Source organism: Pezoporus flaviventris, unplaced genomic scaffold, assembly GCF_033815535.1.
Source record: "Pezoporus flaviventris isolate CSIRO_AGI_PZ_B2104156 unplaced genomic scaffold, CSIRO_AGI_Pfla_v1 ptg000066l, whole genome shotgun sequence".
In the NCBI taxonomy this organism is placed as follows: Eukaryota; Metazoa; Chordata; class Aves; order Psittaciformes; family Psittacidae; genus Pezoporus; species Pezoporus flaviventris.
Window position 1 is genome coordinate 4,144,622 of NW_026892614.1, and position 14,599 is coordinate 4,159,220.

At 38.2% G+C, this 14,599-nt stretch overlaps 1 protein-coding gene across 2 annotated transcripts in view; it reads right to left on the reverse strand.

Annotated features, from left to right (window-relative positions):
• TTC27 (tetratricopeptide repeat domain 27) overlaps positions 1–14,599 on the reverse strand; it is a 117,750-nt gene that overhangs the window by 5,733 nt on the left and 97,418 nt on the right. For both annotated transcript variants that reach the window (XM_061471024.1, XM_061471025.1), the window contains 3 exons: positions 14,084–14,136; positions 9,071–9,236; positions 2,798–2,995 (listed from right to left, as the gene is read on the reverse strand). In XM_061471024.1, the coding sequence (XP_061327008.1) occupies positions 2,798–2,995; positions 9,071–9,236; positions 14,084–14,136 (417 nt within the window). The remainder of the gene's footprint in view (positions 1–2,797; positions 2,996–9,070; positions 9,237–14,083; positions 14,137–14,599) is intronic.

Consider the following 14,599-nt stretch of genomic DNA (forward strand, 5'->3'; position numbering starts at 1 on the left):
AAAATTGTAAGAGTAAATATATACAAAGCTAAAGAAAAGAAACCAGGCTTTCAAACCCAATACTTCAATAGTTTTACACTCCTAACTTGTTAACCCTGTCTAATTCAATTCACAAAGCACTGTTATGAATTGTAACTATACTCTAGTAATTCATGGCATCAGACATGGCAGCAGAACAGAAAGACAAAAAATCCCAGCAATCAATCCACCTTTTACAATAGCCAGACATAAAAGGTTATTCTTTCAAATGCAATGCTAGGAAAAAAAAAAAAAAGGTTAAATATAATTAAAATTGCACTAAATAAGGTACTACGTTATGGAATAAAAGTAAAACCCTACCTTTGTAAGGGCGTACATGACACTGTGATAGATCTGTTGCCATATCTTTGTTTTACAATGCCAAAATATAGTAAAAAATAACCTGGTGTAGTGGAAGGTGACCCAGCGCATGGCAGGGGGGGTGCAACTAGATGATCTTTAAGGTTCCTTCCAATCCAAACTATTCTGTGATTCATTCTATGAGACAATGTCCTTTCAGAATTCACTGGCCTTTTGCATAATGACCACGGGTGGAAAACTGCAATGATACATCTGGAATTTTTCTATGGATAGTTATATCCACTTAATATCCGACTGACACATGATGGTGCCTGTGGCAGTGAAGCAAATAAATGTTGTTTTTAAAATTTTTAATTTATAATAGCAGAAAAGCCACCAGCCATTAGCTAACTTATTGCAAATTAATTTTACACTGTAAATGAAAATGCTGTGGCTGCAGGCTATTTCACACTTTCATGATCTATATCTGTCATACCACGATATTGGGATACACATGTAAGCATATCTTAAGTATTTATAAGCATCATTCCATTTTGCAGGCCAAGCTAGGCCGTAAGCGAGCCCCATAACCAGTCTGATTAGGAAAACACAGACAAAGTCCTGTCTCCTCTACAAATTAAAACCATGTTTTTAACTGGGTTAGTAAAAAATACTGTGATGTAACCAGATTCTGAAACGATTACATTTACAGTATAGACAGGACCTCTGCTACTTTGCATGTCTGAGTAAGAATTTGAGGATATATTACAGGATATTGCAGTGTCTGTATTTCTGAATTCTTAATAGGCCAAATCCCTTTTATTGTTCAGCAGTAAAGAAAAATAGGGAAGGAAGAAAGGGAGGAATTGGAGGGATAAAGGACACTGTCAATGACTAAACAAGGCATTTCACAGGGCAGAGCATAAAGAGGAAACTAATGAGCAAGGCCCTAAAAATTTTAACTCCACAGACATACGATTTGTAGCCCCAACCATCTGCCTGAGATGCTTGACATCAAGTGACAAACAGTCCTCCAGATTGACATTTTTGCCCAGGCCATTAGGAAAAATACTGAATGCTGACCTTGTATACTGTCAGCTTCAGTGAAGATCTGATAACCCGTAAATAATTTTTGCAGTGCAAAATGCAAGACCATTTGAATTTTGGAAATTTAATATCAAATGCGAAGCACACTGCAGCATAAAACAAAGTAAGCACTTCAAGCAGCACAGAGTGATTATTTTGGAAATGCAGTCAACTTGATTACCTGGGAAGTGATAGGAACAAGAGATGGAAGTTAATGTAGCAAAACTAGAGATGGATAAAGAGAAACCAATGGTTCCACAGATTAGGAATTAAATAGAATTATTCAATTTTAAGCTAAGTAAGGACAAAGTACTTTTACTCTGGGAACTCTAAATGTATTTTTTCTTGGTGATTGCAAAGAAGAATTGTCCTGGTTTAAGCCCAGTCAGCCATGCAGCTCGCCTGCTCGCTCCCTGCCCTTCCTCCCTCTGACCCCACTCCTGGTGGGATGGGGAGGAGAATGGAAAGAATGTAACTCCCACAGGCTGAGATAAGAGCAGCCCAGTAACTAAGGTATAACACAAATCACTGCTGCTACCAGCAATAATAATAATGATAAGGGAAATAACAAGGGAAGAGAATACAACCTCTCACCACCTGCCGACCAATACCCAGCCCAACCCCAGCAGTGATCTAACCCTTCTGGGTAACTGCCCCCAGTTTATATACTGGGCATGATGTGCTGTGGTATGGAATACCTCTTTGGCTAGTTTGGGTCAGGTGTTCTGTCTCTGCTTCCTCCCGGCTTCCCCTCCTCCCTGGCAGAGCATGAGACTCAGAAAGTCCTAACTAAAGAAAGTCCTAGACTAAACATGACTTAGCAACAACTAAAAGCATCGGTGTTATCAGCGCTGTTCCCAGGCTGAAATCAAAACCACAGCACTGCACCAACTACTAAGGAGAAAAATGACTGCTACTGCTGAACCCAGGACAAGAATATAGATGGCTTATGATGCCACTGGATCATGCTATTAAGATCCACTTCTTCCAGGAACTGAAATAACTTGGTTTTAGTATCACAGATTCTGATTTAAAAAATAATGAGCACCACTATTAAATATAAACATTAGATTGCTGCCGAGAAAATTTTCAGAATACAAATCCAAGACAAAGCATATATGTTGTCACATGATGTTTTAAAAAGAAACACTGATAAAAGAGAAAGATTTTTCTAAAATCCATAAAGCCTGATGTAAAACATCTTGCTCCTGTCAGATAACAAAAATGTGTGCTGCAGTAACCTGAAAAACGGAAAATAAGCTTGAAGAAAAACTAAAACCAAAACATGTCTGGAACAAGACCACATCTTACTATAGCCCTAGTTAGTTAGCCAACAGAATGTTTATACCATAAGTGTGTATCTATAAAAACATACACCTCACAACACATTTACCTTTTCAATATCTTCACCACTATCATTCTGTCCATTTCCGTAAAGTCGGGCATAAAGTCTCCAGATCTCCCCATCATTTGTCACTCGTGAAGTCACTCTGCCTAAGAGCTCTTGCAATTTCCCCTTTAATCCACTGGCTACTTCTCCAGCGCGATCTGCCATATCATCCACTACTGCTCTGACCAGAATAGCCAGCACCTTAAGAAGAAAAAAAGGAAAACAACAATAAAAATGGCAACAGGAAAGTTGTTTGTTTTTTTTTTTTTAACTCAAATGACCATCAGTATATATAATATCTGTAATATTTCATGTCTGTTAATGATCCAGTAAAATAAAAATATAGTACCATATGACAATACAGTATTTATTAAGAAATGCATTACTAGGGGTGTAATTCAATTAATTTAAACCTAACCTTTAAGATTTTAAAGTTTGTGAAGAGGCCAAAGAGCTAAAACAAAAATTTGGGTTACCATGACAGGTTAGAATGGAACAGGAAAAAGAACAGAATAGGAAATTGTGGCAGTATCCTAAAGATATTTTCACTTGATAATACAGTTATAAAAAGATCAGTAAACAGGCGGAACCAGATAATTTCAGGTAATGAAAGACACTGTTGTTTATAAGACCTCTATTTAACTATGTGTAGAAACTGAAAGATATACAGCGGATGAAATGGAAACTGGGAGGCAACTGAATACCCCCTTGGGAAAGTCTGTGCTGAATTACTAGTCAAGTCAGTTTAATCAAACTTTATAAGCACCCATTTAACAGCCATGCTTCCTGAGTCACTGGCTACAGAATGTGGGATCTGACCTGCAGAAATGCTGAGCATGCGTGATAGTGAGCTAAATGGAAGCTGGGCTTTGCAAGTATAAAATCCTACAAAATACCAAGTGTCCCTGAAAAAGACCTGAGTCTTTGTGTCCCAGAATGAACACTGAAAATCAGTTTTGCCATGCCTCAGCTCCTTCTCAATAAGATGAGACAGCAAATGTAAATTAAGATATTGGATCATATGGTGAATTAGAAGGAAATAATTCCCCAAAAAGCTGTGACTTCTTAAGTGACAGCTACCTGTCACACAGGTGTGGTGTGTGAGATGCAGAAACTGGGGAAGAAACAAGATACAAACAAAACAGAATTGTCATAAGGCTTGCAGTTAACATAGGCCAACAAAAGGTATAAAAACACCTTCATGTTGTAGTTCCTAACTCATGAGGCTACAATTTGGCAGCTTTAATGTTTCAACACTTTTGTCCATGTGATACTTACAATGTAATCACATTAATAGCAACAGTAGTATCAAGACAGTAATTAAAGCCTATTTCAATTATGATGTGCGAGTAGCCCAAACCACACAGGTATATCACTACTCTAGTAAAAGCAGGACAGCAGTGCACCCTCCTAAATCAAGACATGGTTTACTGACAGAAAGTAATGCAAAAATTACAACAGTATCAAAAGTATATTATAATAAAAACATATCCAGTTTAATATTTGTGATGTCATTTTCCTAAAGCAATTTTCTTCTGTACAATGACTCAATTAAAATACATCCCAGTAATTAAGTACTGAGTTTTATCAGATATAGGAAATCTTTGTCAAAACCCAAATAAATCAAAATGGCTGGTGATGTTATGAAATAAATCTATGCAACATAAAATGTGAAAAAAATGTGCATCTCCTTGGTATCTTTTCAGACTCAATTGAGTCATTTTATAGAAGAAAAGTTGTTTCAAGTATGAAATCACAGTAGCATCTGAACATCAGCTCAACAGCTCTCCCCAAATTGTAAAATGATACAACAAACTGGATGTTCTTTCTTTTAAAACATTCAGATTTTCACTTATGATAATAGAAAACATGATCAACTATTAATAGTCCAAAAGTTCTAAAATTCATATTACATTTGTGATTTGGAATCTAGAAACTAAACCCTATCATTAAACCAATCAGGTCTTCTATAAGGATTTGCTAGAAAAACATGAGCAAGTATTGATGTTTCCATTAGTACAGCACTGCAATAAGAAATAGAGAAGAGGTATAAAAAGCAGCATTAAACTATGTTCTCTTTTGAAAAGGAACTAGAACTGGTTCTGCGGATTGTATGACATCTCAATCAATTTCACAGTTTAACAAAATGGTCATTCAGGTCCAGAAAGTTAGTTCACATGAATATCATGTACAGTTATGAAGAATTTTAAAGACAATGATGTTTTGTTTGCACATGGAAAATAAATAAATAAATAAATGTTTCCCCAGACAGTGGGATTTAGCAGTTGAAAAATTACCCATATTCCCACAGAGTTCAGGCTTGGTTTACACTTTCATCTTTATAATCTATCTCCTTTTTTGTAATTCATCATGTAAGCTTTAACACTACAACAGTTAAAATAAAACTAGTGAGAAGGCCTGGATTAAAGGGTCCATTAAACAGTAATGAATCGTTAATACTACTTTAGCTGTGGCTAGTTGTTAAATAAAGCTATTTCAAGCTGCAAGTGTATTATGCTGATCTTCAAAAAGTATTAGCAGCGTAACAAGAACTTTCCGTTTAGACAGTTGTCTTAAGTGTTAAACTTTAATTCCTACCTTTGTGAGATTTTAAACTGCCATACATACTAAACTACTACAGCAATGCTCTGCTGCCCAGGATCCCCCACAAGGATTTTTTAAATGCTTCTTCTACTGAACTGGGCTCCATATGACCACTGTGCTGAGTTTGTGTTTAGCATGACATCACACAATCTGCTTTCCTCTTCCTTCACTTTTGTGAATAATGTGTATTGACTGAAAACTCAGCAAAAGAAACCATGGGACAAAACCTCAGAAACAAACCAAATAGTTTTAAAACTCTGTGATGTCTATCAGTTAATGTCATTCCACAACTGTTCTCCAAACAGCTATTTTCATATGAAAATTCAGTTGGTGAAAATATTCACTAATACTAATCAAACTTGACAACGTTCAAGTAAGAACAGAACCCTCAGATACCAGATCCAAAATGACATTATCTGCAGTTTATGAGCTTTCCCTATGTTCCTCCCAAATTAAAGCTTTATAATAAGACAATTGTCATTACGAAGCTTCTTAAAAGAAGAGCTCCATAAATTAGTAATTCCTTACCTCACTCCTCAAAATCCCCTTGGAACATGCTCTTGAAGCCTTTTATTAGAAACAGTCTGGCAATACGGACAGCTAAAACACGGATATTTGATGGAAAGGGTAACAAAAATCTTTGCTAGATTCTCAAGAACTGCAGAAAAGAGTCATTTGTCCATACTTTAGATTGAATGTTTTTTGACAGCACAGGATGAAGATCTGGTTTCCGAAAGCCATGTAGCAAAACAGCTTTTCCATTCACAAAGTAAGTTTATTGTTTACAGAACTGCAACTTTCCAAGTAAAAAAACACTGCTTGTCTCCACAAGCATGCATGTGGTGCAAAGTTGTATGAAATTTTTCAGGTACATTTATCATCTCACACTAATTCAGAGGTTAAAGTGATGATTACAACAGGTAGGGCTTTCTCCTTGGGTCCTTTTTAGTGACTGATTTACTAGCTGAAACTAGAGACAATTTAGTGAGCTTTCGTTTTTTTTAGTTACATAAATCTGTATTAAAGGTTTTAAGGTATAATTTCTCTAGGATTCATGATCATTAAAAGAATTTGGAAATTTGAAGAGCTTTAAGAACCAGGAAGGAGGGAAAGAAAGAATGCTTATAACATTTATGCTATAAAGAAACTGAGGCTTTTGAAAGTATGCCCTTTGCTGTAATCTTTTATTGCATTGTTGCCTATTTATAAAGAGCCCTTCAGCTTTTCCTTGTTCAATTTTGCCTGCAGAATCTATACGTACATATCTTCAAGCCTCACGATATCCTGAACCTTTGCCACAAGGATGACATCATTAAATAACTCAAATAGCTTAGAAGCAAAGTCTCCCAAAGCGGCCTTCCGTACTCAGAAGTCTGATACAAAAAGACATCAATGGCCTACCAGAAACCACAAATGAAGATATGAATGCCTTACTGTTACTATAAGAAATTAGTGATTTATGAATATGACTTCATACTGTGCTCAAATAAAATAAAACAAAATCTGATGTCCACACACAAGCATGGACATTTCAAATTATATATTCAATTGCACGCTCTTACTTGATGCATTCAGTTTCACACGGGGTATTTCGCAATGATGATTATGTTAAAAGTGGTAGGTGATCGGCTTTGTTTTCACAAGGAACTGTAATCAATGACTCAACTTGTTGCTTCCAGTCCTGTGCATATTTATTTTTCTGTATTTTTAAATTCCAACCTTCTTTCTCATCAGTATGGCATCTAGCTTAGTAGTCTATCAATTCAAATCTATGACAACTACAAATACTAGTGATAACTTGAGGGAAGACCGTATTATGTTAGCATGGAAACAGAGGTGTATGCTTCCACATACGTTCCATTCTTTTATTTTGTTAAATACAATTGCACAAGAGGGTTATTGAGCATCTCTACTTAAAACAGACCAGATGGCAAATGGGAGAGGCTCAGAAATTAATGGTGAGCTTTGCAAACAATCTCAGCAGAAGCTTTTACTTTTATGTGGTTTTGTTTTTCTTTTGCTAAGGGAATACTCTTCCTTGTACGATTATCAATTAGAGCCTTTCTGAAGCTCTTTAATCAGACTCTGAATTTTTACTTGGCTGAGTAGTAAAATCCTTGTAATTGAGGAAAGTTTATTAGAAGTTATGATGAAATCCATAAAGCACTTTACATATCAGACGTCGAAGTTAAAATCAGGATAAAAAAACACGTAAGTTAGGATACATAGCATATATACTTCTGTAAAAATGACAGAAGTTGTATGAGAAGAGTTATACAACACTAATTATTAGTGAAACACACTAATAGGATTCTGTGTCATCTCAAAAAATGGACAAATACATGTAGAAAGTTCTATTCCTCGTCACTTGTCAATCTGACTAAAATAATGCAGTAGACACACAGGACTGACCAGTGCCACAACACCATAGTTGCCAAACATGCTAATCTTCACCATATATAAGACTATTTTCCACAGAAACATTTTAGTGAAATGACAGTTTGAGACCTTTTAATGTTCAGCCATACCAAACTGAATGGATTTTATTTATACATAATGTTATGTTGGTTTTATGGTAGAATGAGTATTGTGCTCAAGTACAATTTCATTAAAAGGTAACCTGAAAAAAGTTTTTAACATCCCTGCTCCCCATGAACAAATGAGACATTTCCACAACCATAATTATTTTATCTGTTCAATCAATCTAATGAAACTTAATTCACTTTCAAAAGCTCATTTGTGGAAATTTCAACTGCATGAGAAAATCTTACCTTTCTTTAAACTAAATAATTTATATGATTTCTGATACTAAGATATGCAGGAACACTATGGACAGATGGGCTTATGCATTATGTTTGATTTAAGAATAGATCTTAAGCCTCAACGCTCATATTTGGCCTTCCACAAAGTCTGAGGTAAAGCTGGATGCAAAAGTTTTTCTTTTTGTCCATTTTTATGTTAAATACTTACCCTTATGGTTCAGATCTCAAACATTTAAATGGGTTGCTTACATGAGTTCACTGGCATGCGTACTATGATTACTGATAACCGTTATCAGCAGAAATTAATGAACATATAGGATGCCTTAACATGCAAGTTTCCCCACTGTCCTGGGTTCAGCAGTAGCAGTCATGTTTCTCCTCCTTGGTAGCTGGTGCAGTGCAGTGTTTTGACTTTCAGCTCAGGAACAGAGCTGATAGAGATGTTTTGGTTTGGCCAAGGACTTTGTGAGCCTCATGCTCTGCCAGGGAGGAGGGGAAGCTGGGAGGAAGCAGAGACAGGACACCTGACCCAAACTGACCAAAGAGGTATTCCATACCACAGCACGTCATGCCCAGGATGTAACTGGGAGTTAGCCGGAAGGGCTGGGAGACTGCAGGGTTGGAGGAGGTATCGGTCGGAGCTTGGTCGGGCTTGGGGGGCGAGTTATCGGTCAGCTGGTGGTGAGGTGTTGTATTCTGTTCCCTTGTTATTTCCTTTATCATTATTATCATTGGTGGTAGCAGTAGTGATTTGTGTTATACCTTAGTTACTAAACTGTTCTTATCTCAACCCGTGGGAGTTGCATTCTTTTGATTCTCCTCTCCGTCCCTCCGAGAGCAGGGGGAGGGCAAGAAAGGGGGGGAAGTGAGCGAACGAATTACCTGACTGGGTTTAAACCACGACACCCACCTGTGTATCCTTGTACTTTTCTCTTAAGTCCATGAGCCGGTGATAAGCTTTAATTGCTTCTGAGAACTCTCCAACATCTGTACTGGTGAGAAGATAGTTCTCCCATATTTGCCAGTGCTCATAGTTGCACTTGAGAGCTTCTTGAAGGGTTCGAAATGCTTTGATTCTAATCAATAATAAAAAAGTAGAGAAAAGAAGATTCTGTATTAAAGACTAAATATCGAAGATTTCTAAACTATAATTATCTGCCATTGTATCAACTAAAAAGCTGGTTATTAAAAAAAGCATTTAGAAAACAGTGCCATGTAAAAGTTACTGTTTATAATTTTCAATACTGTTAATTCATAGAGTCATAGAATGGTCTGGTTTGGAAGGGACCTTAAAGATCATCCAGTTCCAACCCTCCTGACATGGGCAGAGACACCTTCCCCTAGACCAAGCTCAAAGCCCCATCCAGCCTGGCCTTGAACACTGCCAGGGATGGGGCTACCACTGTGCAACCTGTGCCAGTGTCTCACCGTCCTCACAGTAAAGAACTTCTTCCTAATGTCTAACCTAAATCTACCTTCATTTAGCTTAAAGCCATTCCCTCTTGTCCTGTGATACATGCCCTTGTAAAAAGTGCTTGTAAAAAAGTCACAATTACATTTGTCAAAAAAATGATGACAATTGCGCCATCTATGTCAGCATCTGCTTTTCCGAATTTTTAACTGGAATGAGGAGAAAAGAAGCTTATTTATGCTGCAGTTGTAACACACATTAAATAAAATCACTGAGTTCACTGCAGATGCAGAATAATAGTGACTGTGATTTATTTCAAACATTGGCACGTGGTGCACACCCACTGCACAGAATCCCATCAGTTTCAACCTTTTTTTTCTTTTCTCATGCCAGCTGGCAGCATTACTTTCACTCTGTTTCCTGATGCTGCGCTGCTCAGTACAAATTTGTCAAGAGTGGCCCCAAACACTACTAGGGTCCCTCGTCAAAGGTGATGTCCAGTGTATCATCTTACTGCGGCAGGAAGAAGGGCTGTGGAATAAAGGTGGGCAGCATAATTCCTATAAACTCACTGTCAAGTATGGAAGCATCTTTATTTTTCCACATGGATCCACTGCAGGCAATTCTAGCATTCCCTTACTCAAGGAGAGAGGTAATGGAATTCTCTGGTAAGGAACATAAGACAGATTGGCCAAAACAAGAGTATGGGCTGAAAGCTGCTGACCTACAGTTTACAGAGGTATGACCTTCTATGCAACATGCAACCAAAGGTGCTGGAAAGGAGGCATAAAAGTAAGAAATCTTAATGCAATATGATGCACATGTTACTAAGGTCTGGGTGCCTACTGCTTAAAGCTTTAAACATACTGCCAGAAGTTTGAACAAATTAGAAACTATAAAAACAGCTTTGCTAAAGAATCAGAATGATATGGTTCTTGGGACTTTAAGAGACTGAAGCTTACTCTCATCTGGGAAGTCATGATATATAGAACAAATACAAAGAAATAAATTCCTTTAAATGAAAACTTGAAACAGAGTTTTCCCAAGCCAGTAAAAATCTTCTTTGGAGAGGTATTACAGTAAGTCTCTTCTTAATAAAGATCATACAAAGATGGCTTGTTTCAAAGTTTGCAGTTCACTTGCTGTATTGCTTGAGTAAGTTGCTAAAAGCGCTGTCTAAAGTAAGACAGCTCAAAGAAATTGTTGGTTGAGTTTCAAAAACAGGACCCAGAAGAGTGTAAATATCCCAGTCAGGAGAAGGGAATATATAACCGATGGATAAGGCCAGTAAAAGTTTGGAATGACTGGGTCAGGGAAAAATATAAATAACTACCAATCTAAGCATATAGTATTAAAAGAGTCACCAAATACATATGAAGAGACCTGACCAATAGAGCAAAATTTTTGAAGAAAACCAGATCATTTGGCACAGGCAGGATCTTTCCATGTTCACTCCCTGTTCTCTTCTGATATACATGATATTGCCAAGTGAACATACTAACAGTTAGGTCTCCTCCACTGTTAGCAGTCTTAGCAAGGGATTTCGAGCCATGACTTTGATAGATTATACTAGAAAAGAACAGAGACTTGCTCCTTCCTCTGTGGATATTGCTACAATGGAAGCTGGGATCTGCCACAACTCTCTGACGGGTTAGAAGATGCTCTGGCTGACTGATGTACTCCAATCACCTTGAGATACTGTATCTGAAACTGCTGTACATCTGCAGGATTAGCCTGTATGATCTCCCCCATCTTCTCAAAAAAGTCAACAAGTTACCAGGAGGGGAGATGTCAATCAGATGGAACTCTGAAACGCAGACAAGACACCTGAGGGATGGAAATTGTATTCTTCAAATCACTTGCTACACTAATAAGGTCCTCCAGGTTATCAAAACAAACACCCTATGTATTTAATGAATCATATAATAATGGATTATCCTTAACTGGGGCAACAGTTAAACCATTTCATATCTAAACAGGAAACAGCAGGCACTACCAGTGCATCACCAGGATTTTACGCAAAGCACAGATGGCCAGTCCCAGTTTGTTCTGAGAAACATGAGATCCAGATCTCAAAGGCTTCCTGGCACACAGAGAAGTTTTTCTGGTAAACTTTCATCACAATTAATTTTTCTGGAGGAAATTCAGAATACACAAAACCTGTGGACTCTTTAAAAAAAAACCGCCCTTAAAGAAAAAACAAGAAACCCCCTTTTATTTGGGTGTCAGCAAGTTGTTTGCATATACTTTTCAAAACAACTTAAGATTTTGTATTTATTGTATGAGAATCCACTAAGCCTTAACCAAATGCAAAAAGCCTGGCTGGACTAAAGTCTGATTCTGATGAGGGAGCAAAAGAAAATGATTCAATTAAATACCTTATTTTTGTTTTCTTTTTTCAATTCTACCCCAATTTTATTTTTCTTTTTCCTAGAAGTCTTGAAAAATAAGAATTTACACTTTCAGCATCACTCAGTCTGCCCTCTACAATAAATTATGCTGAAATGAGCTACTACAGATATCCCTTGTTTTGAGAATCGGTTAAACTAAAAATCTTGGAGCAGATTCTCCTGGAAGGCATGCTAAGGCACATGAGAAACAACAAGGTGCTTGGTGACAGCCAGCATGGTTCCACTAAGGGGAAATCCTGCCTGACCAATTTGGTGGCCTTCTGTGATGGAGCTGCAGAACTGATGGACAGGGGTAGAGCAGTTGACGTCATCTACCTGGACTTGTGCAAAGCGTTCGACACTGTCCAACACAACATCCTTGTCTCTAAATTGGAGAGACATCAATTTGATGGATGGACCACTCCGTGGATAAAGAACTGGCTGGATGGTCGCACACAAAGAGTTGTGGTCAATGGCTCAATGTCCAGCTGGAGACCAGTAATGAGTGGTGTCCCTCAGGGATCGGTGTTGGGACCGGTCTTGTTCAACATCTTTGTCGCTGACATGGACAGTGGGATTGAGTGCGCCCTCAGCAAGTTTGCCGATGACACCAAGCTGTGTGGTTCGGTTGATACGCTGGAGGGAAGGAATGCCATCCAGAGGGACCCTGACACGCTTGTGAGGTGGGCTGATGCCAACCTCATGAAGTTTAACCATGACAAGTGCAAGGTCCTACACCTGGGTCGGAGCAATCCCAGGCACAGCTACAGGTTGGGCAGAGAAGAGATTCAGAGCAGCCCTGCGGAGAAGGACTTGGGGGTGTTGGTTGATGAGAAAATGAACATGAGCCGGCTTCAGCGTGCGCTCACAGCCCAGAAAGCCAACCATATCCTGGGCTGCATCAAAAGGAGTGTGAGCAGCAGGTTGAAGGAGGTGATCCTGCCCCTCCACTCTGCTCTGGTGAGATCTCACCTGAAGTATTGTGTGCAGTTCTGGTGTCCTCAACATAAAAAGGACATGGAACTGTTGGAACAATTCCAGAGGAGGGCCACGAGGATGATCAGGGGACTGGAGCACCTCTCGTATGAAGACAGGCTGAGAAAGCTGGGGCTGTTCAGCCTGGAGAAGAGAAGGCTGCGTGGAGACCTCATAGCAGCCTTCCAGTATCTGAAGGGGGTTTATAAGGATGCTGGGGAGGAACACTTCATTAGGGACTGTAGTGACAGGACAAAGGGTAACAGGTTAAAACTCAAACAGGGGAAGTTTAGATTTGCTATAAGGAAGAAGTTCTTTACTGTAAGGATGGTGAGGCACTGGATTGGGTTGCTCAAGGAAACTGTGAATGCTCCATCCCTGGCAGTGTTCAAGGCCAGGCTGGACAAAGACCTGGGTGACATGGTTTAGTGTGAGTTATCCCTGCTCATGGCAGGGGGGTTGGAACTAGGTGATCTTAAGGTCCTTTCCAACCCTAACTATTCTATGATTCTGTTCTATAAGCGACTATACATATAATCCAAGAATTTCCTATTCCACAGCAAATACAGGCCACACTTGCCTATCTGCATGTAATACTTGCATGACTTAAGATTTCCTGTACACATACTCCTCTTCCTTGGGATTCCTGTGGAAGAAAGGTCAGAAACATTCCCCCTTTACTGCTTTTGATACCACAACAAACACGTCACAAGTTCTGTATGTATTTAGCATGTTAAATCACAAGAGTGTTTTCCCCTTAAATCTACTGAGATTAACGTAATATGAATTGACATAAGCCTGAATACATAAGTTTGCCTGAAATGGATGTATCTTTTTAACTTCCTAGTCAAATTAGTTCCCAACTTTAATATTAATATTTTGCGTTGGTTGTACTTACTACATCACAAAGAGTTTTAACAAGAAAAAGAAGTGTAGGAGGAGAGGTACTTTTCTAAAGCTTATGAAGCTCCAGTTCCTGTAAAATGAAATAGGTTATCAATGATCCAACCTGGGAATGAGAATTGAAGGAATAAGAATTACAAAATATGAGGTAATCACACAATAAGAATAAAATCTCATGGGATAAAAGGAAATCCCAATTACTTATTTTGTAAGCAGTATCTTCTAATCCATTTACAGTACTTACTTCTGTTTTAATCTGATATAAGCAGTTGATAAATTGTTCCAAGCCTCAGCATTCTGTAATGATAAAAGTAGTACAAAAAAAAAAGTCACTAAGGCTTACTGCTAATACGTAAATTAAATGACTGTGAAATATTTCACTAATCATACACATTAATGCATATTTTCTACAAGCAGCCAAAATATTACCCTAAAATAGAAATGATATTAAAATAGAAATACATAAATATTACTGACTAAAACAGCAATCAGATACATAAATACCAATTAACTGCCTTCATGTTGGAATACACCAAGTCAGCTCTTGCCTTCATTTTAAACTGTAAACAGGCACTCTCTTCAGGATCTAGCTGAGATGATGGGTGAGGTCGGTGCTCCCAGCAGCTCATCACATCTCACTAGCTGAAAGCTACTTACCTGCACCACTCTTAATGGAAAAAACCATCTGAATTATCTCCTAATGCATCTCAGACAAAACTAGCAGGGCTAGTTCCAGCATGTTTATCAACTGTTGTAGCTG